This window comes from Pavona decussata, unplaced genomic scaffold (assembly GCF_977016875.1).
Source record: "Pavona decussata unplaced genomic scaffold, jaPavDecu1.1 SCAFFOLD_198, whole genome shotgun sequence".
Taxonomy (NCBI): Eukaryota; Metazoa; Cnidaria; class Anthozoa; order Scleractinia; family Agariciidae; genus Pavona; species Pavona decussata.
In genome coordinates this window covers 1,130,636-1,152,500 of record NW_028145606.1, presented here as the reverse complement: position 1 = coordinate 1,152,500, position 21,865 = coordinate 1,130,636, and the positions used below count along the sequence as shown (strand labels likewise).

Below are 21,865 nucleotides of genomic sequence, written 5' to 3'. Positions count from 1 at the left end.
CACCACAATCACTCACTCACATCATATGGAGACTAATAAGTTTTTTGGAGAGGGAAATGAGAAAATTAAGTCCTTTAATTGACTCAGTGAAATCAGTTGAGCCATGTAGTTGTAAGTGGTAGCTATAATTTATAGATTTCTTAGTTTTTAGGATTCAGTATATATTGTATACCTGCCAACTTTTTCTGAGTCAAATGTGTGAGATTTTTGTCTAGTCATGACTGGGATTTCCGAAAACGTTTGTTGAGCCACTTCTGAAGATTTCCGACGTTTTCCCAAAGACTTACGAATGTTGCCGAAAATGCCCAAAGATATTCCGACGACCTTTGAACACGTTAATACGATCCGAACGGATTGTAGACATTTGAAAGCTTTTGCGATTGTTATCAAGGGCAAAGAAATAATACACATAACAAGTGTGAAATGAAATGAAGTTTGTTTTAAGAACAGCTCGTCCGGATTTGTGAGTCACGCGAGAGAAATTGTCCTCGATGCGTGAGATCAATGTGTTTAGTCTGCAGGCGTGACACTCACGCATAATGTGTGAGAGTTGGCAGGTATAGTATTGTTCATGATAAATTGATTCTGTCAATCACGCTTGTTTTAAAAGGTCACACAAGGCCCCTGATGGATACCAGTGTCACTGCTGACTGGGCGACACTGTAATATTAAATTAAGTTTTTCTACTTTCTTCTTCAACTCTGGAAATTTAAGTAAATCCTGTTACGGAATTGCAACCAGTAGAGATAAAGAAATTATATGGTAATTGAAAATCTCACTCAGATGTGCAGAATTCTGCAATTTATAGGTGTTCTTTGCGTGGTTCAAAAAACAGTGCTTACATGCAATATTTAAAAAAAACCTTTTCACCTTAAAGGGACTATATGTCACCCCCGCTGCATGCACGCATTGATGAGGACTTCTAAGCACCTTAAAATCGTTGACCTAATTTTTTTAAATACTGTCTTCTAGTATACCTGAAGTTGTTAAAATCCATCTGTTTGAATTGTGTTCATCTTTGGAAAGTTAAAGCTGACTTTTTAAATTTACAAACGTTAATTCTTTAATTAATAATCAATACAGCTGCTGAAGTTGTTTGTTGCAATATCTTTTAAAGCAATTTTGCAATGGTGGAAGAGAAAAAATCCTGTCAGTAATGACTTCCATGTAATTTAGTCTCAAATTATTGGACTCTAAGTACTGCACATGTACCCCAGCTGACCTAATCCCTATAATCCCTCTTATATTGAGTGCAAAATCCACTATTTCTCCATAGCTCTTAAATAACAATAAATTATTTAATTAATCACTTAAAAAGTAACACATAATCACCATCATCATCACCATTAATTATCATCATCATCATTATCATGGCATTGAAAATTAATGTTAGCACCTACCTTGCCATGTCTGTGGCTGTTTTGTTGTCCATGCCAGCAAATGTTGCAGCTGCAGTTCCACTTTGAAGAATAACTTTGTGATAAAGCCCAGAGCTTAAGGGGGATAACATGTGAAGACCAACACTCACCGCTCCAGCAGACTGACCAAAGATAGTCACTTGGTTTGGGTCTCCCCCAAAACTGGAATGCCATAATAAATAAATAAATAAATAAATAAATAAATAAATAATTAAATAAGTAAATAAATAAGTAAATAAATAAATAAATAAATAAGCAAATAATAAAAATTGACCTTATTTGAATGCTCAATTAAAGTACATGTAAGTTGTGGACAATAAAGAAGCAACCATGCAGGCTTGAGTGCTTGGGGATGTGGTACCAACTAAAGGTATACATTAGTGACAAGTAGATGTGACCGGTTCGTTTAAATGCATGACCCCACCAGCTCTGCTGATTGATTTTACTGTGCTAAAATAAAGTTGTTCAGTGAGTTCAGTTCAGTTTTCAGTTTCAGTGTGAAGGCCTCTCTTGCATTTGAAATTATAGCTTCAGGAATGAAGGGACCGATGAAGCTAAAGAGCACTTCAACAGGTGGCTCATTAATAAACCCAGCCAGCTCCTTTGGACTCTGCACCATTAAAATTAGCCTCCAACTTTGTGTTTTCTTGGAATTTTAGCCAATGATAACATCTCTTTCAGATGGTAAAATTCCCCTGTGGTTAGCTCTTAACAACGTCCCTGGATGATATGGTGACTAAGGACTTTCTTGAGATAGAAAGTTTTTAGTGGACTTCACTTGGGTGGAAAGATCGTAAAACTGTTTCATGGAAGAAGTTGGGAAACAAACATAAGAGACAGAGGCAAACATTGTATCTAAAAGTGGGGCCTGACTATGAATTCCCTCCTTCCACCTCCCTAAAGAGATCAGGAAAGAGGGAAGTCCCCAGTACTGGTAGCCTAGCAATACCTTCCCCCAACCCAGTCCCCAAAGGGGGGGGGGGGGTACTCCTCAGAGTTTTTGGTGTGGTTTTGGGGAGCTCAGTTCCCCAAACCCTGACCCTGTTTCAAAATTGATGCCCATTTTTAGACTGGGTTTCTAGAATCCAAATTAGCTGTTTTCAAACAAAATGGTTGAAATCTATAGCTTATTTCATACCAAAACGGCTCAACATGCATTTCCCTTTGGCACCTCACAGACCTAATGATATAGCTTATATGGGGGAGTACCCCCCTCAGACCCAGCCTTCCCCCCCCCCCCCCCCAAATAATAGGATTTCAACCAAAGTAATTCGCCATGGAGTGAAATACTATTTACCTCTCGATGTTTTCCTGTACCCATTGTAAGGCTTTAACTTGATCCAAAAGTCCTAAATTTCCGGGCAAATCTTTTGTTCCGGTCGATAAAAACCCTAACACACCAAGACGGTAGTTAAAAGTCACAACGATGACCCCTCCCTCGGTGGCAAGATAATCTCCATTGTAAATATGATACGCAGAACTACCAAACGAAAATCCACCTCCGTATATCCACACCATAACCGACAAAAGCGCATTTCCATCCGCTTTGTTCCCAGGGAGAAAGACGTTCACAGAGAGGCAATCCTGGCCCATGCTTTCTGTCGAGTTAACGTCAATACTTGGGCTTTGCCAGCATGAAGGTCCGAATGAGGTTGCGTTCAGAGGAACAGTCCATGGCTTTGGTGATTGTGGAGCTTCAAATCTCTCGGCCTTGGCAAACGGTATTCCGAGATATCGCACGAGAGTTTTGTTTGTGTTCAAAACAATTGCTTCTCCGCGAACTGGACCTTTTGTTGTGTTCACCACGACATTCGCCGCTTCAGACGCGAGCACCGATAAAGTCGAAACTAAGAAAAATACACCGACGATTGCAAAGGCAGTACGAATAGTGAAAGCCATGTCGCTTCCTTTTTCAGGTCTTTTCTCTTACCAACGGGCGACCGGTGATGAATTGGCGGGAGAGTGGGTCCCTCAACTCCTCGCCGTGTTAACGGAAGTTTGAAATCGTTCACCGGAAGTACTGTAGTTGTCTTTTGCGAAAACGGGACAATAAAATCACCTGAGTTTTGACAGGAAAGTTGAGACTAATAAAATTCTGCACTTTGGAGAAAGGATAATGATTATGCTTTCCTCATTTTCGCATTTTGTCACAAAACAATTTGCCCACCTAGCAGGTTGCTATGCCAGACAAAATCGTAAACGCTTTAATATAACTATAAAATACTGTAAGCTTTACATAATTTTCAAAACTGCAGTTTATCGATTCAAGAATTTAGTGTGATTTTTCTGCTTTCTCCGTATATTATTATTCTTTTATTTTTCTCTTATTTTTATTAACAGTTGTGATAACTTCCTAGCTACCCCAATACCACCCTGCAAAGAAAGGCTCTGCTTGCAGGGTGCCCCCTTGAATACCGGAGGTTTTCTTCCTTTCTTCTCGATCCTCAAACAGAATTGAGCCGCGAAGGGCTCAATTCTGTTTGAGAAAAAAGGAAAATGAACAACTCTGAGAACCCCCCCCACCCCTAAGGGTAATGCATGACCGCTATAACAACAACGACTGTGCGGTGCTGTACCTACCCCCACCCCTCCCCCCCCCCCGACTACAAATGAATCATCCGGGAGAGGGAAAAACTCTCCCTTGCATGTTCAAAAATGGGAAAGTAAAAGTTCAATAAACCCTGTTTAAAGCCTTGGTCAAACGGTGCATGATAGTCGATGATAGTCAAAACAATCATCAACTATCAATTAAAAAAAGCGAGTGGTCAAGCAGCTCAAAAAAAAAAAAAACTCGTGTAGCTTCTAGTGTCAGGCACCTGCCGAGTGTAAACATCGCAAACAAAACTTCGCATGGATGAATTTTCCGCGGCGAAAGTGAGCAGCAGTCGGCTTTGTTTTCCTTCAGTTGTTGGAAGAACTAACGGAAATTGAATCTTTAGAGCGCGCTGGTTGATATCATCGACTATCATGCGTGTGATCAAACCGAGAAAAACTATGGGTTAACTACCATGAAGAATTTGAACATGCTCAAAGTGAATGATAGTTGATGAAAGTCGATGATAGCGCATGATAGTTGGTTGCCAAACGAGCGCGCGAGTTTTAAACCATGATCGATTATCATCAACTATCATGTGCCGTTTGACCTTGGCTGGGTTGTTCGAAAGCCGATTACGGCTAATCTACGATTAAAAGTTAATCGAGGTTTTCATTTCGTTCGTTAAAAATGGTTTTAAAGGCTAATTTCAAGCTCAAGGTAAAGAAAACTCTAAGTCAAAACTGAGGGCCAAAAATCTTTTGGAAGAATCGTTATTGATTATTATAAAATAGCCAGGGTCAAGCAAGCACTGTGATTGGTCAAACTGAGTTCTGTATAACTCCACAATGCACGAAGCATACGTATGGTGCGTGCATTATAATTGTACATATACACGGAGCACACGTCAAATTTTTTGCCTGTGAAAAATCTGAGAAATTCATAGACAGAATGCGCTGTCACTCCAGCGATTCGCAAAAAACAGTCTCTTGTACTTAGGTTTCCAGAGTTTTAATTAACTTCAACTTGTTTCTCAACACCTTAAAACTTAAACTTGACTTGGAGTTAACTTCTTGAACTTGCTTACAATGTGACGAAAAACTGTCGTGATCGTGTCGTGATCGGCAAGAGCGCACGCTATTGAATTGCGCGTTATCTCGTGTAAGGAGAAACTTGATGTTGATTCATTAAAATTCGCACTTGTCTGAGGTGTTGCGATCGTTTATATTTTATAAAAGAAATAAAAAACTTGTTCCTCGTACATTGTTGAGTTATATAAGCACTTGGGAATTTTTAAAAACACTCGAGAAGTGCAAAGAGGCACGAGCCGCTCTGCGCTTCTCTCGTGTTCCGCCTGCTTATTTAACTCAACAATGCACTCGGCGCGTTTTTTATTTCTTTAGTAATTAAACTCGAACCAAAGTCAGGGGCACCCAACGACAGTTTTCTCTCGGACCTTTGAAACGCTATTTTAGGCTATCTGAAGTGCCTTTAAAGCTCTGTAGGTTCATTTTAGGCTGCGGTATAATATTTTTATCTGTTCGGTCATTGTAGGGGAACTTCAGTCTTTTCGAAATTGCTAGGGCATTTTTGTCCATTTCCCGAAAAACGTTATGTCTTATTTCCGTTCCGAAAATCTTAGCTGACCTTTCTTCGGCACCCAAAACGACATTTTTATCAATCCGAAAACAATAGACCTTAAATTTTCCATATCACGAAAGTTTCCCCTCAGAAAATTGTAGGGGATTAAGGACCTTCCGAACAGATAATTTACGGAAACGATCCGTTGGGTGCCCTTGCAAAGTTCACGTTAATCCGGGATTAGCTTAATCGGGCTTTGAGCAACTGGGCCCTGGTGAATCACATCGGTAAGATAGAGCCATGCTTTATATTCTCACTTGATATATCCGGGGTACATTCTCGGAGAACCCGTCGGGTTGGGACGAAGATTTCACGAGCGAAATCGGGGCCAAGCTTAAGTTTAAAAAGAGAAGCGAGGCTTTTGGTCTCAAGTCCCGATTTCGTGCCGCCCAACTATCCGCTTTGGAAGTACGAGATGTTGGCAAATGTTCATAATGCTGTTCTCATTAACTTTCAATAAACATCACTTTCGAAAAACTGTCTCCCGCAGATTATGTTTGGCATAGCTACACTGCAGAAGACTAATTAGGATGTTTCCATAGTTAGTTATATCAACACGGCTGTCAACCAATCAGCGAGCGCTTCCACCAGAGGTTATTTTAATGAATAAACGACTTCGCTACAAGAAAGATTTTTATTTTACTACAAAGCTGGCCCGTTAAAATAAAACGGACAATAGAATTGGATTAGACCATTCTACAATAAAAATCACGCTTAGTCGTTGTAACCATTTCAAAATACTGAGGCCACTATTCTTAAACGTCCGATACACCCGAACGGAGTCGGGACGACACCCGAACGCAGTCGGATCGAATGGAAGATCGGAGATCGACTTCGCAGATACAGGTTACCGTCACCTAACGGAAGAAAAGCTCAATGCTTAACCGGAAGTGGAATCTTAGTCCAGTTGGTATGTCGGCATATCGACTCCGCTCGGGTTGGTAGATGTATCGGAGTACCAGCTCACTATTACGACAACAAACTGTTATTTGCAAAACTACTGCCAAGTCAGGTCTCCTCCAAAAGAATTACGGTACATTTAGAGATTTTAACGCTTCAAAAGGTAATCGAGTGACACGGTTAACATGATGAATTTTTAACCTGGCTGTATATATCTGCGGCCCTCGTTACCGGCAGCATAAAAGGATTTCATCCTTAAGTTGTTACTGACAGTTACAATAAACACCTTGAACAAAATAAAAGCTCAAGTAATTGATTTGCAAATATCCATTTTGTAACTAACAGTACTATGAGTGTACTTTGAATCGATAGAAAGTAATATTGTTCATCCGATAGAAAGTCAAACTAAGGCCCAGTTCAGACGCCGAACTTTTCATGAGCCGAACTTAATTCAAGTTAAGGTCGACCCAAACCATGAAAATCCCGCCTTTTGATTCAGACGCCGAACTTAATTAGCCGAACTTAATTTACTTGAAGCAAAACCAATCGAAATGTCAGCTTTTTTTTTATTATTTGAAATACGTTATAATAATTTATGCATTAGGTTCGGCTTAAGTTCGACGTCTGAATCAAAGCCGTTTCAAAGCCGAAATTCCCGGGTGAGCCAGGCGGGAAGAACGGCTGAGCCGTTCCAAATTGAAACAGCCGTTCTCAACTAATTCAGACGCCGAACTTTTCATGTACTTAATTCGATATGTTAGGTTCGGCTCATGAAAAGTTCGGCGTCTGAACCGGGCCTAAGTAACAGGCATCAGGCAAGACTCCTGTGATCGGTTATCTGTTTAAGATTTAAAACTGGGTTCCATGGTGTCCAAGCTCAGCCCAGTTGCCTGGGATCCCTTCAAGGCAGGCGCAGCATTTATGCTGTTGTACGTCCTTGTAGAGGGTACTTTCTACGGTCAGAAATAATGCTTTTATTTTGCCATTATTTATGAAAGGCTTAACGTCACAGGGATTCGCCTGTTGTGCTAAAATTATGACCAGGCTATGGAGATATCGAGAGAAGTATCCAAAAGCTGGCAAAAAAAACAAAAAAACAAAAAACAAAACAAAAAAAAAAAAGAAAAAGAAAAAGAAAACGCATTTCGTTAATTTCACACGAAAAGATTTTTTAAACCTTTAAATATTGCAAAGATACGGGAGCTCCCCCGCCCCTACTCCTCAAGTGTTTACCCTTTTAAGACAAAGTTGTTGGCATATCTGCCGTTGTTGTACCTCTTTCCGTTAAACTAATGTATATGTTGTTCCTGATATCCATACGGAAATGCACTGTCCTAGCATTTTTACAGGACCTGTGCTTTGGCCTTAACTGTGACTGGGATAATCCTTCTAAACACGATAATCAGAAACAAGACTATTTTACTAAATGTGACGATAATAAAATCGCACTTCACCCAAGCTGAAGTTCTTCCAAACTCGACTGCGAGAAATTGGTGCCAATGAGTATGGCGAACTGTCTTTTAGAAAGTTAAAGAAAATTCAAACCAAATCAATAGGCAAATCTCGACACAAGAACACTGTTCACTACATTTTAAAACTGATTAAAACTTCTAATTTAAGCGTTACGTTTTAAGAGCCGTATTAATATATTCTTGCGCACCGGATCTGAAAAACTTATTGATAAAATTAAATTCGCGCAGCCTTAACAAATCACGGCTTTTGACAATTATTTACGCATGATCCCACTGTGCAAAGCAGAGTTGACGCAAAAGGATCTAGTATGTAATAAAAGATAAAATTTTGTGTAATAAAACTTTAAGCCAGAAACTAAAGGTTTCTTTGATTCCTCAGTGATTACCTGAAAGAAAAGACGAAAAAAGATTCATTTCAGTTCTATTGCATGTGAGCGACACACGTGGGAGACTAACACGTACCTTATTAATCCACTTTATTACAGGGCAGTTTTCAATTGAGTGTCGAAAGTAATTTCGCGTTTGCTTTGGTTTTGCTCTACTAGGCTCTATGACTGGTTTACAAAGTTCGCGCCATTTTATCAACCAATGGGAATCCAAACCAAAACCAATCGTGTTTTCGCCCGCACGCGTTTTCCCGCGCTTGGCGCCGGTTGCATGTATTAGCTTCGAGTTTTGATTGCCTGATTGTGCTGTTTATGTCTTTTGTGTTTGGCCAGAGTAATTACTTTGGTTTTGGTTTTACGACACTCGATTGAAAACCGCTCTACCTCTCAGTTAGTACAAGCGGTGTGATTGTTCAATTTTGCGGGCCGCATTTCACTGTACGGCCCGCGAAATTGGAAAGTTGTGCCTTTCCCGCGCGCCCGATTAACCTCAGAGATACAGAAAATATCTTACTAACCTCGTTTACTCGGTCTGTACCGTAAGTTACGGATCCTCGTTTTTACCCATTGATTTGACCCATGCGCTAAGCGCGCGGGCCAGAAATTAACGGAAAAAACTCGATCCGTAACTTACAGTACGGACCGAGAAAACGAGGTTAGTAAGAGGTATGTATGTAACTGATGAACTACAATAATTGCCCGTTCCGAAGTTCACATAGGAACTGGGATCTAGTTTACACATTGTTCAAATTGCTTCATATGAAGAAATGAGCCTCATCGCCAGAAAGATCACATAAAGATTAGGAAGTTTCATTGACTAGTAACCAGGCCGTGACCTGTCAGAGTTCGCCCAAATTCCATACAAATCTCTCTTATTCTGAGATGGCGACTCCCAAATCCATGCAAGGTCTCTAATTTTTCCGATTTTTAAGAGCTTTCTACATGGTTGCAATCTAACGACAGAACTTCAAACTTGGCGAACTGTCTAATTTTAATGTGATCTTTCTTGTCTTCCAGTCTACATTCGGAGCGTTCGGGCAATTACCGAGCAGGGACGGCGCAGTGGTGTTAGCAAACCCGCGGTCAAACGTCTACGCGTGTATCTTAAGCCCTATTCACACCAACAAAACATGTTTAATTAAACAAGGTTTAACAAAATGAAAATCGGCAACAGAAAGCTGGACCATTGGCTTTGACATATGATTTAAGTACAATTCACTTATGATTTCATTTGTGCTAAATCTGTAGTTGACAAAAATCCGAAAGCAGCTGTTATTAAGGAAACAATTTTTAACTGTGTTTACTACACCTTTCAATAACATACGGACTCTGAACTTAAACCCCAGCTAATGATATGTGTGTTTTACTACCGTCAATCATAATTACGGCGACAGCCGACTGACCACAAAAAATAGAGAAACCGATAAAGTGGATCGAAATCCGCTAATCACAATGCACGAACATGACCTTTAACCCCGTTGAGCCAAACGTCGTTGTTTTCTAAGAGGTCCGCTCAAGTGATTGACGGCAGTGAAAAGCGTAACGGTTGGTTGAATTTTGAACTTCAGAGTCCGCATGTTATTGAAAGGCGCAGTAACTAAACAGCTGTTGAACGCATGTTGAAACGAATGTTGAAACCGTTTAAACGGGCCTTAACGTAAAGCATTCAGAATGTAATGCTGAGTTTAGTCACGAGACAAAAATTACTTTCACTACTTACTACTCCGCTGTTGCCACAGGAACCGGGGCAGCCTCTTCTGCGAAAGATAAAAACAAACGGATAACAGAATTGAATAACACAAGGAAAAGCCATCATCATCATCATTACTTTGAAGGCAACGACCATAGCTGCAAACAAGACTAGTGGCTGAATTTTGTTTTTGTTATTGTTCTACATGTAAACTGTTCCCGGCAATCAACTCAGAATATTAAGTTTAATTTTGGAGCTCACGTTAATCCACGCCAGTGTAGTTTGTATCCTGCATGTAATTTTCGTGGGTGTTTCGTAACGTGATATTCACTGGAACAGCTATCTATAGAATAAACTACCTATATATGTAATCTTGTTTAAACTTCCTGGTTATCAGACGAAACTGGCCGGAGAATAAAACTTGAGTCAAAGAGATTTCTTTGCTGACAGTGCTACTCACTGGGTTCATTTGTTAAAAATTGTTCAAAGTGATTTTACAATTAGCATATGTGCAAAACCAAATGCGAACCTGTTTTCTCGACGGGCTTCTCTTCATCCTTTTTTTCTTCATCTTCTTTCGCTTCCTCTACTTTTGGTACTTCCTCGATTACGTCTGTCTTTCGGTTACCTAAAAATTGTTACATTGAAATGAATGAATGAATGAATGAATGAATGTTATTACATTGGAAGGAAGGAAGGAAGGAAGGAAGGAAGGAAGGAAGGAAGGAAGGAAGGAAGGAAGGAAGGAAGGAAGGAAGGAAGGAAGGAAGGAAGGAAGGAAGGAAGGAAGGAAGGAATGAGTGGGCGAGTGAGAGAGTGAGTGAATGATGAAAGAATGAATTAATGAATGAATAGATGGATGAGTGGTGAATATAAGGAACATTTTAGGTCAATACAGTCTGCGAAGCTGGCGGGTGAACTAGCACACCGCCGCGAGGGAAATAGTTGATAGGCGATTTGAAATATTCTCGCGGCTTAGGCTCCTCATGGCGGCTAAGTCGCCAAAAACCTTATACTCCCGCATAGACAGTACCGCGAGCTGAGCAAGCGAGGATCACTAATGCTTCATATTGTGCTTCCCTGCAAGGAAATTTATATTTAACTGCTGCTCAAGAGAGCTTCATTCATCCTATGTGTAACGTTATAGAAGTTCTGCTTTATCTATTGCAATCCCTGTTCCGACTAGACTGGAAGAATTGATCAAATAGACAGACATTTGAAAGAGTTTATATTGAGCTACAACGTTATTAGTGTTAGGCACTTTTATAAATGAGCCTCGCTAAATAGACTCATAATGAGGTTCAAAGGAACTCGGAAATGGCCAATTACAGTTTTTGAAGGAATACACAATAGAAAACAACCGGTGAAATTGTGAGAAAATTCTTTTACGATAATGTTATTTGAGGTAACCACGTTCAGCCTTGATAACAACACCTATGGTGCTGGTCGAGAGAATTTGTGTAAACATCAGCTGAACCTCTCTTCAGTCTGTTCAACTATTGGCATCTTTGAAGTTAGATAGGAACTTTTGGAACGTAATCAAAGGCAACTGAAAGGCCAAACATAACGAGGAGGAGGCGTGGTCCACCGGTTTAGGGCGCTGGACTTGAAATCCGGAGCCCCCGGGGTTCAAGCCCCATCCTCTGCCACGCTTGTACATAGCCAGCTGGTTTGCCTCCTGCCAGTTGGGATTTTTAACCTGTTATGTTTTATTTGATTATTTGTTTTCGTTATTTCTGAGTGGAATGCCCGTAATCTAGCTTGGGTAGCTAAGTGCATTTCCACTATAAACATTCTAGTTAGTTAGTTTAGTTTAGTTAACAGAAAGTGAGAGAAACAAGAACCCAAGCAGGTGAAAAAAAAAAAAAAAAAAAAAAGGAAAACGCACTGTCCTTTTATCTCAAAATATTGTTTTGTGTGTACACCACATAGAGAAATACGTATGCTGTTAAGTACAAAATCAGTTAAATTTTTTTTCATGATTGGCTCCAATTTGAGAACATAACTGTCACAGGAAAGCAGCCATTGTTACATAAAATTGCTTCTTTTGAACAACAACAACAACAACAACAACACAAAAAGCCATGGGTTAGATCACTTGGAAATTTTACCTTCAACTCTCCCACTTTTCATCTCAAATGTGAACCGCACATACATGTATTTGAAAACTTCCCAATTCTGTGTTGCTGACTTACCATCAAGCACTTTGGAGGAAAAGCGCTTGCTTGAGACTCGCTCAAAGTCTGGGGGAGCACGGTTCACCTCCTGGCTGTGACGGGCCTGGTGCTGTGTGCGGCCACTGGGAAGAATAAAGAGCAACAATTGTAAGCCTTACGGCCCACGTACTTGCGTAACAAGTTCTGCACTAAAGAGAAACGATATGAAGAAAGTATTTTGTATGATGTTATAATTTAATGGACCTAAATTGTGGAATGAAAATGATGAGAGATTTCAAATTCTAACCTCGAACTTATTCAAAAAAGAATCAACTTCGCATTTTATTAAATACTGTGTGTATTTATAAATTTTATATTATGCGTATTTATTCATTGAAGTTACAGTACAAACAGACGTTGTTGTTGCTGCTGTTATGAAAAGGGGAATTATAAAACTTGCCACACAGATGCACCTGCTATTTCTCAACTCAACCTTACCCTTCCCCTACAACCAACCCCCCTCCCCCTCCCACTGCCCAGTGACATGTAAAAGGTAAAGTCACACTCCGAGCCTATTGTGAGTGGCCCAAACGACTGCAGCATCAATTAACTAGAAGAATTGCTACCTCCCCCCCCCCCTCCCACCACCCTGGATGGGAGGCTAGTCCATTGCAGGGTTACCCCCAGCGGCATGTCACCGGTACCCATTTATACACCTAGGTGAAGAAAGAGACTGTGAAGCAAAGTTTCTTGTCTAAAGAAACAACACAGCAATGGAGAGACCAAGCACGCTTTGAGCCACCACCCTCCGATCTTTCAGAGTCCAATACTGGCCAGATATCAAAAACACAAATCTCGTTAAATCTCTCAGTTATAAGCTACTAATATGTGCTTCCCAAAAAGAACTTAAGGAAATAAAGACAAAACTCTTTTTAATAGAAATTGGGACCCTTTGGTGTCCATGCTCGAAGGAAGGCAATAATACAATAAAGTATATTTGTTTAGTTTGCTTCTTTCTTGTAAATAATTAGGAATCCAAAGCATCTCGGATGGTCTTCCCCAGGTGCCCTTGTAAATAACAAAACTTGTCGCAATGTTAGTCAAGAAAATGTATTGCCTTGACTGTCATTTTTACAGTTAAACATTTACTTCATGGTAGTTCGAATCACGGTTGTAATAATATTTTGTGTGTATAATTTGCACTAATCTGTAATAACAAACATCATTACAACTCATTCAGCTCAACAATATAAAAAACCCTCAAAACTTCCAACAGCCCACCACCACACCACCGCAGTTCCACCAGTAAAGAGCTGTGTCAAACAACAATTCAGTTGACAGACCTGTATCTAAACTTTGAACCAAGTTTAATGAATCCGACATCTTTAGGAGGGAGATCAGCCTGTGACAGTCTGAAGAATGAATGGTTTTCCACCCCAACCTTCCAGAGTCGTTTTGTGGCCCTCAAACTACCGAGCTTAAAACTCAGCACTATGGCTCCATAGTAATCGTTCTGCAAAGTAAAAAGAAAATGGACAGTTATGCCAAAACAAAATACAATTACAATATTAAAAACCAAACATTTTTTTACTAATCAAGTCATCCTCAGGGTAAAAAGACCATCCACTACATAAATATTTTATGTTTTATATTATATGGGAACAGTTTCGCTACGTAAGAATGGACTTGTTTGTTCAGAATGAAGACAAAAATCGCATCAGCAAATTCCAGACATACTGCCAAGAAAAAATTGCCTGACGAGGAAGCAAAGAAGATGTTTTTGGATTGAATGGGTAAGTACATATACCTGTCAAGTTGTGTTGTCAACAATAACAATGGTTAAGCTTACTGTGTGAAAAAACCCAGTTGCTTCAAGTTCAAGTTGCAAAAATTAATGGCCGATGAGTTTACATGTACCGTCCAGGGACTCTAACTGAACAGGCACACCATGTTCTTTTGAATTTATTATTAATATAATAATACACCATTACACACACCAGCTAAGAAATGGCAAGCTACATGTAATAGCAACCTCATTTACCTCACTTGCAGGTCTGATTGTTAATGTAAACTTCTTCTTTTTGAAGGCTATTTTTACAATCTTGGGCCTGTTAAGAAAGGGACACTTGGTTTAAATGATTGAACTCTCCCACAGGGTAGCCACTAATAAAATACTACACCTTTCAATAACTGGCTAAAATGACTAAAAGACAACAGCTATTATATGGCAAACAGTTTTCGTTTATGGCTGATTCAATCTCAAGGAAAGCCCTGACAACATTTAAGTCCATTTCTGGGTGAAGTAAATACATGTAATCGCCACATAATTAATTCTGATCCCAAATTGTACATTAACTTGTCAAAACATCACTTTTCTTTTTTCCCAAGAACTGCTAGAGACTGGAATCAGCTCCTCCCTGATATGCCTGATATTACGTCACTATTACATGTCAATTTGTATAGTTGATTTTTTATTCTGTATTCTACTTATTGTGGCATGTAATTTTTACTTTTATATTTTGCAAATGGTTGGTTTGGCTAACTGGCTTCTACCGACCTAATTGAGATGATGGTGATGGTGATGATGATGATCAGTAAGTGTATGTGTAACAAGAAAAATTGCCGAGTCACAAAGAAGAAGTTGTGACATACTATGTTAACCTACATCAAATTATAAAATAAATAGAGGATATTACATGGCGGCACGAAAACAAATTTTATTTTCGAGTGGTAAAGATATTTTTACGTTGAAGCAAAGGGAGTGAGTAAAATATTGTTTTTAACATGAAAAAAAGATTTCATATCTTCAAGCCACCAAGCAATTTTCTTTTTATTCGATAGTCAAATCTATCACTACAAATAACTATTAACATGAAAAAATAGGAAACCACATCACCAATATCCTCACTAGTGAGGATATGGAAAGTACACCACTGGTTTCCAGATGTAGTTTCATATTAACCCCTTTTTTTTTTGTGGTGCATTTTCCAGTAAAACATATTACAGTCAATCCACGTCACGCGTGACCAGTATTTTTGAAATTTGCACAGAGTTTTGAAATTTACAGTCAGTTTTGACGATATAAAGCTATTACAGAATTAAGTGTTTTAAGAATAACGATTGTTTCCCAAGTATTTAGCATCTTTTCTTCAGTAATGTTTCTTTTTCGGAAAGATTTCCAGAGAAATGTTCAACATTCCATTTAAACGTCGGACATTACAAAGAGAAATTCAAACGTTCATTTCATTCTCGGAAATACTGGCATGACATGGATTATCTGTATTATTATACATATTATAATTTTTCCTGAAATTTCTCTACTCACCACACAAACTTGTTGATCAATCGATTGTTGTGGAAGACATGAATTCCCCAAGCTGACACACCTACAATCACAGACTGACCTTCGGCATCCTGTAACAAAAACATGGCCACCAAAACAGTCATTAACATAAGGTAAAGTTTCTGATAACTATGTACAGCAGAACATTGTCAACCACTTAGACTCGCTCTATGTGAACTTCTAGCATGAACCTTACCACAGCTTGATGCAGGTCGACTCCATACAATGGAAGCTTCCTTGCATTATCCAAGTACTGCAACTCAGCATCCTCTGGCATCATTCCTCTGCAAGGTAAAGATGGTCATTAGGCATGGATGAGGAGACAGCGTGGGGGGCCGCATGGAGGCGGCATGGCCTATTGGTTAGGACGGCAGACTTGTTCCCTGGAGTCGCCGGGTTTAATTCCTCTTCTGACCTCTTGAACTTGTTTCACTGTAGCCTCGTTTTCAAGTCCAAGGCCAAGCTTTGTAAATAGCCAACTGGTTTGCCTCCCACCAGTGGGGATAATTTTTTAACATACACTGTATGTTATGTTCAGTTTGTATATTTATTTCATTGATTTAGTTTGTCCCCAATTATAAATTTATAAGTTTTATAAATTTATTTACTTATTTATCTTACATGATTAATAACGCCAGATGTATGGAGATGAAATTTGACTATTTTTGGTCAAGATATTCTTAACAATGTTACATGCAAGTCAATCACTGTGTACATGTGCAAAGAGACTTGATTTACTGATAAAAAAGACTAGGCAGAGATTTAATTCAAATCTTGTAGTCAACAAATATTTTGTACAAATCCATTTTATGTGCAAGACAGCCCGGCTGTCATCAAGTTTTTGGTCACATGTTGTATTGAGCTTGACACCTGTAACAATCTTGTTGCTTTCTTAGTCGAATGGCCCTACAACTATCAAGGTTAGCCGTAACATCAAGGCTCTGTTGAGGGTATTCAGGTGTTACAGGTGCCATGGGTTACAACCCTTAATGACAGCTCCGCAAGATGTAATGACACTTGATTAAAAAAACTCTCCAGTGCATGTTAGAGTATTTTAAGCATTTTTCCTGAAAAGTGCATTACATGTACATGCAATTATTACTTTGCTTACAAGTGCATGAAATACTGTCAAGGTAACATGCCAATTTCATATGGCAAAGCCCTAGGATGACATTTATTGGAAGGATTGTTTTATGAGATTACTCTCAGGAAGGGCTTGTTTTCAAGGAGGTTATATAAATGATATTGAAGCTAAAGGAATTTTTACATTTCAAGATTTGCTAACAATAAGTTTTTACTGACTTCATCCAAGGCACAAAGCGAAAAACAGAAAGAAAAAGTGTAGGCCCAACTTTTTCAATCCATTTTCGCTGTTTCCATATCGAGCGGAAAAGAAAAAGAACACTTTTGAACATTTAAGGGCACCATTTTTTTAAACTGGTTTAATATTAATGATTTATAGGTTTCCACCAAATACAGGTCCACATTTAGGCTTTAGAAAGTAGCATTAACCAAAAATACATGTAGCTGACATGGCAAGTACAGCATTATCAGTGGGAGCATTAAACACTATCTACTAAACTTCAGAAACTCCAAAATCGCATGGCAAGCATTCTATTAAGGGCAAGTTATGACACCAATTCTGACTCTCTTATCGATAAACTTGGCTGGAGAAAACTGGATAAACAAAAGCTAATTTAAATAAAGCTACAATGGTATATAAATCACTCAATGGATTAGCTCCAAATTATCTTCTATTAAGGACGGTGCCTACTAATACCGAAGTATTTTTGTGCGGTTTATCACTAGGCGGGAAAAGCAGATCTTAGCAAGGCCTATTGGAATCCAAAAAGAAAATTAGGGGTAACCACGCATTTTTCAGAGATAATTAAGCAACAATATCTCTAAAAAGCGCCAAAATATAAAGCAATGTATGCGATTTTTTCCTAAATTAAAGCTTAATTTTCTCTGAAAAATGCATGGTTACCCCCAATTTTCTTTTGAGATACCAAAGGCATTTGAAAAGTTCTGCTTTCTCCGTATAGTTTTAAACCGCGCAAAAATACTCCTGTATTCATAGGCACCACCCATAGGAAACCCGAGTATCTCGCGATGTGCAGAATGAATGGGCAGTAACAACAGTAGGCACCGTCGTTAAATTTACTTATCGTAGCAATGTCGCCAATTACACTTTAAGAGACACCAACAGCAACTTCACTGTTGCTCTTCCCCATACAAACTTTATGAAAAATAGTTTCAGTTACACTGGAGCAGCTCTTTGGAATAGCCTTCTATTGAGCTGCGACAGGCAAATAGGCCATTTTACAGTTGTGTGTTTAGTGACCTGGCCTTGGATTGGAAGCGAGGCTGAGGGTGACCTTGGTTTGATACAAACCTCAGTGCTTTTCATATGTAAATGCAAACTAGTTAGCATAAGAACAGCATGATCTACATATGAAAAGCAGTGAGGTTTGTATCAAAACAAGGTCACCCCCAGTCTCGCTTCCAATTCAACGCCAGGTCACTGACGACACAACTGTAAAATGGCCTATTCTCTTAAAGCCTTCAGGGCTGGTTGCTGGCTACAAACAACACTTCTAAGAATCCATAGACCCTACATGGCACTTTTGTAAAGCAGGCTCTGAGTCTAAATAGGTTTAATTGTAATTAAGATAATTTTGATAGAAACAGTGTTTTAATAGTCCTGATGAACTGACCGTGTTTAAATAAAGTTATTCATTCATTCATTCATTCATTCATTCATTCATTCATCCATTCATTATTCATTCAGCATTAACTAACAGTACCTGTGTTTCTTGTGAAACTCGTGTACTTTTTGAAGCATCTCTTCAGGCTAAAAATCAGTACAAAAAAAAATAAATAAAAGGGTATTAATAATATAAGAACTCAGAAGTGCCTATTTTTTTTTTAAATAATGCTTTGTACTACATATTACAATTTTTATACAGTAAGTTATTGTTAACTAGTTGTATTTGTGTTCACACATTAGTATAGGAGTTTTTTCCCCAAGCCATAAGGCCTGACACTTGAATAATAGACTCAAGTCTTTGTTTGATTTACTGAATTGATGAACAATTAATTTGACAAAGACATTTGCCCTGAGGTACAGTAGAATAGACAGTGGCTCAGTGATATCATAAAGCTCATCAGGGCCCCTTTTCTGAAGGCAAAGCTTGTCTGTAAACATGCTCCTCCAGGGACACAAACTTGTTACCCATAATTCCAGATTTGGCAAAGTTCAATTTCCAGATTGACAGTGAAAGAGAGCAATTTAAGTAATCTATTTACAACGTATTTTAAGGAAACATATATTGTACTTTAAGATGCTGCTCAGTTTTGGCACTACTGATAAAAACCCTTCAAACCCTGTAAGGAGACTGACATTTTTTTTTGTAAATCATGGTTAATACATGTATGTCACACAAGTGAATAGTGCTTTTCACGCACGCTCATTGGATAGCTTGGAAGTGATTAGCCAAGAGGTATTCACCTCCGAGCAGCCGAAGAGAAACAAGATGGCTTCTGTTTTGCCACGGTCACTTCCATATAAAGGAGAAATATTTCAATAACTGAGACGGCTGTTACAAAAAAGAACAAAAATGGCAACAAAGTTTGGTTTAAAAAAGTAGGTTATTTAGAAGAGGAAAAACAATGGTTGAGGAAATAACACAGCTAAAATATATCTCATTTTGCAGTTTTTAGGACAAGCAATGATATAATTAAAATGTGACACAAATCTTGCATGCATCCTGCATGTACAGTATTTGGAAAAAGAAATGGAAAAATTAAGGGGTGTAGCCCTGGCTAGTCAGCCATTCCATAGATAGGAGAGGGTCAGTCTCATGACTTCAACGAACTGATCTTTACAAGAGAATCTTGTTGGCAAAAAATATAATTTGTGCACAAATTTATCAAAATATTAACTGGGTACAGTTATCTGCCAATTGGCGTCCTTAGGCCTTAAAGGGTAATAATAAGAATAGACTGCGAGCTGTCTCTCTTTTGCTGGAAAATCCATGTGGAATCCCAAAACTCTGAGCGAGGAATGAGTCACGCTGAAAGCAGTGTGAGGCCCAGAAGGCTTTGTCGCGCTTTAAATATCTTGCGTTCTTCCCTGCCGCTTCTTGAGCAAAAGAGAGACTGCTCGCAGTCTAGGTTAAGGAATTAAATTGAATTAATTAATGTATTATATTTTTTTGTTATACCTTTCACGCTTTCACCCAGTATGCACGCCGTGATTTGCCAAATTTGCAGGCCACATTTCACTGTTCAATGTTTAATGTTTCCACATGCCCAATTAACCCCCGAGATAATCTTACTAACCTAGAACTTTCTCTCCGTCTGTACTGTAAGTTACAGATCCTTGTTATTTCCCGTTGATTTATGGTCCAAATGCAAAAAAATCAATGGAAAAAAACTTGGTCCATACAACTTACAGTACAGGCTTTGAACTTGGTTAGTAAGAGGTATGTTTTACATCTACAGTACAGTATGATTGTACATTTTTTTTTCAATTACCTGTTTAGGACAGAATTTAAACTCTGAAAGATATCCTGCCCCTTCCCCATGTTCGTCAGGGTCATAGTCTCCAGATTCAGCTATAAAATCACAGACAAGTTTACAATTACTAGTTAGTAATTAAAATATTTAATTGTAGACAGATTATAATCATTCTCACAAATTTACATTAATTTTAGTACAAAGAAGGTCCACTCTTTTTCTTAAACACGGAAACAAAACAAAAATTACAAAATTCGAGTTTAAATCCTGTGGTTCAAGAATAAATTAAATCAACCTCATTTCTAAAATAATGTAAATTTGTGAGAATGATTGTGACTCAAAGCTTAAAGCTAAGTAGAAAAACCAGTTTGACCAGTGAAAGCACAAATTCACAAATTCAAGGTCAACTTTATTTATGACCCCATGGAGGGTCAGGGCAGCTCTATAAAAGTCTGAAAGGTGTGGCTAATCAGACATAACACCCATCTCAATGAAGCCTTGACAGCACAAGGCATGACAACGACAATGACCACTTATTTAAATAAGAAAAATTTATTGATATTAAAATAATTATCTGAGCCATTACATAAACCCCCAAAATAATACCTTTGTCACATCCCCAAAAAATATACAGTTGTACAATGTATGTACATGTACTTCTTCATGTGCCTTGGTCTGTGTAAATTGGAGACCCAATGGTTAAGTACACTTTCCCATTTCAATCACTTCTAAATCAATTTAACTAACCACCTTTTAAATCTATTAGACCCTGTTCAGACTAAGTGCCTGTTCCCGGTTCTTGGGCAACGGTACTAGCTATAGTCTGAACAGAGCTTTTTGTCAGTGCCTGAGCAAAAATCTGGGCACCGTGCCCAGGCACAGGCACTAACTCCAAAGGTAGTACTCGGGCACCATTCCTGGGCACGGGCACTGGTGGATTTTTCAGTCCCCACGTTTTTTCCTCATGCCTCCTTACGATACAGCAAACAAAATGGCGAGTGCTAAATTGACGAAGGAGAACACGATTGCTCCTTGGGCACCACGGAGTCTGAACAAGGTCCTTTTTAGCGCCTGGGCACAGAGCTCTGGCACAGGCACCTAGTCTAAACAGGGCCTTAGTTTCAGAGTTCAATAACATCATAGCTGGACCTTGACCTGACATTATATTACCTTGCACAACAAATGAACCAAGAAGAGCATGAATAGGAATCGAACACTGTAACCTGACGATAAATAAGAACACCAGTATTGGTAAGCAGTAAAAAACTTACAAGTCCTGGACCCAGTTGTTCAAAGCCCGATTAAACTAATCCTGGTTTAATGTAAACTTTGACTCAAGTTTAATTGCTAATCACTAAAGATTCTTCCAAAAGATTTTTGGAAGAATCTCAGTTTTTACGAGCGACTTTCCACAAATATCGACCAAGTGGTGGCACAAGTCAAAAAATCGATTTCGTTTATATTTTGCTCATAGGTAGTCCCTAGTGAGAAACAAACTGAGCTGTAGTTAGTTTTTCCAAATACCGCTTCCTTTCGCGTAATTATGCGAAAAACGATTTTGTCTCAGTTGAGCTCAAAGTCCGCTTTCGGCGAGATGGAATTTTCCTTAACTTTCGATGGCTCGCGTATCAATCAACAGACTGTTACTAACCTTCAAATGGCATTTATTGCTCTATTAGGTCTTCTTCTTCTGTTTCACCGAAAAACATTTAAAACCTAAGTTACTTTTACGTCCGAAATAGGTTTAGAAAAGCATGCTATAAATGCAAATTTTCAGCAACCACATTTTAGCACTAAAACATTGC

At 38.8% G+C, this 21,865-nt stretch overlaps 2 protein-coding genes across 3 annotated transcripts in view; both read right to left on the bottom strand.

Moving 5' to 3' along the window:
- The window catches only part of LOC146461479 (cholinesterase-like), an 18,725-nt gene extending 15,216 nt beyond the window's left edge, over positions 1-3,509 (bottom strand). The window contains exons 1-2 of the mRNA XM_085086921.1: positions 2,716-3,509; positions 1,401-1,580 (exon numbers count right to left, since the gene is read on the bottom strand). Of these exons, the coding sequence (XP_084943047.1) occupies positions 1,401-1,580; positions 2,716-3,317 (782 nt within the window). The 5' untranslated portion in view covers positions 3,318-3,509. The remainder of the gene's footprint in view (positions 1-1,400; positions 1,581-2,715) is intronic.
- Positions 3,510-6,212: 2,703 nt separating this feature from the next.
- Positions 6,213-21,865, bottom strand: part of LOC146461478 (band 4.1-like protein 3) — a 44,085-nt gene continuing 28,432 nt past the window's right edge. The window contains exons 6-16 of one of the 2 annotated variants that reach the window (XM_085086798.1): positions 21,231-21,283; positions 20,079-20,158; positions 18,347-18,393; positions 15,736-15,823; positions 15,522-15,610; positions 14,238-14,304; positions 13,540-13,709; positions 12,236-12,339; positions 10,570-10,668; positions 10,064-10,107; positions 6,213-8,350 (exon numbers count right to left, since the gene is read on the bottom strand). In XM_085086798.1, coding sequence (XP_084942924.1) covers positions 10,070-10,107; positions 10,570-10,668; positions 12,236-12,339; positions 13,540-13,709; positions 14,238-14,304; positions 15,522-15,610; positions 15,736-15,823; positions 18,347-18,393; positions 20,079-20,158; positions 21,231-21,283 — 835 coding nt within the window. In that variant the 3' untranslated portion in view covers positions 6,213-8,350; positions 10,064-10,069. The remainder of the gene's footprint in view (positions 8,351-10,063; positions 10,108-10,569; positions 10,669-12,235; positions 12,340-13,539; positions 13,710-14,237; positions 14,305-15,521; positions 15,611-15,735; positions 15,824-18,346; positions 18,394-20,078; positions 20,159-21,230; positions 21,284-21,865) is intronic. The other variant, XM_085086797.1, reaches the window with a different exon arrangement.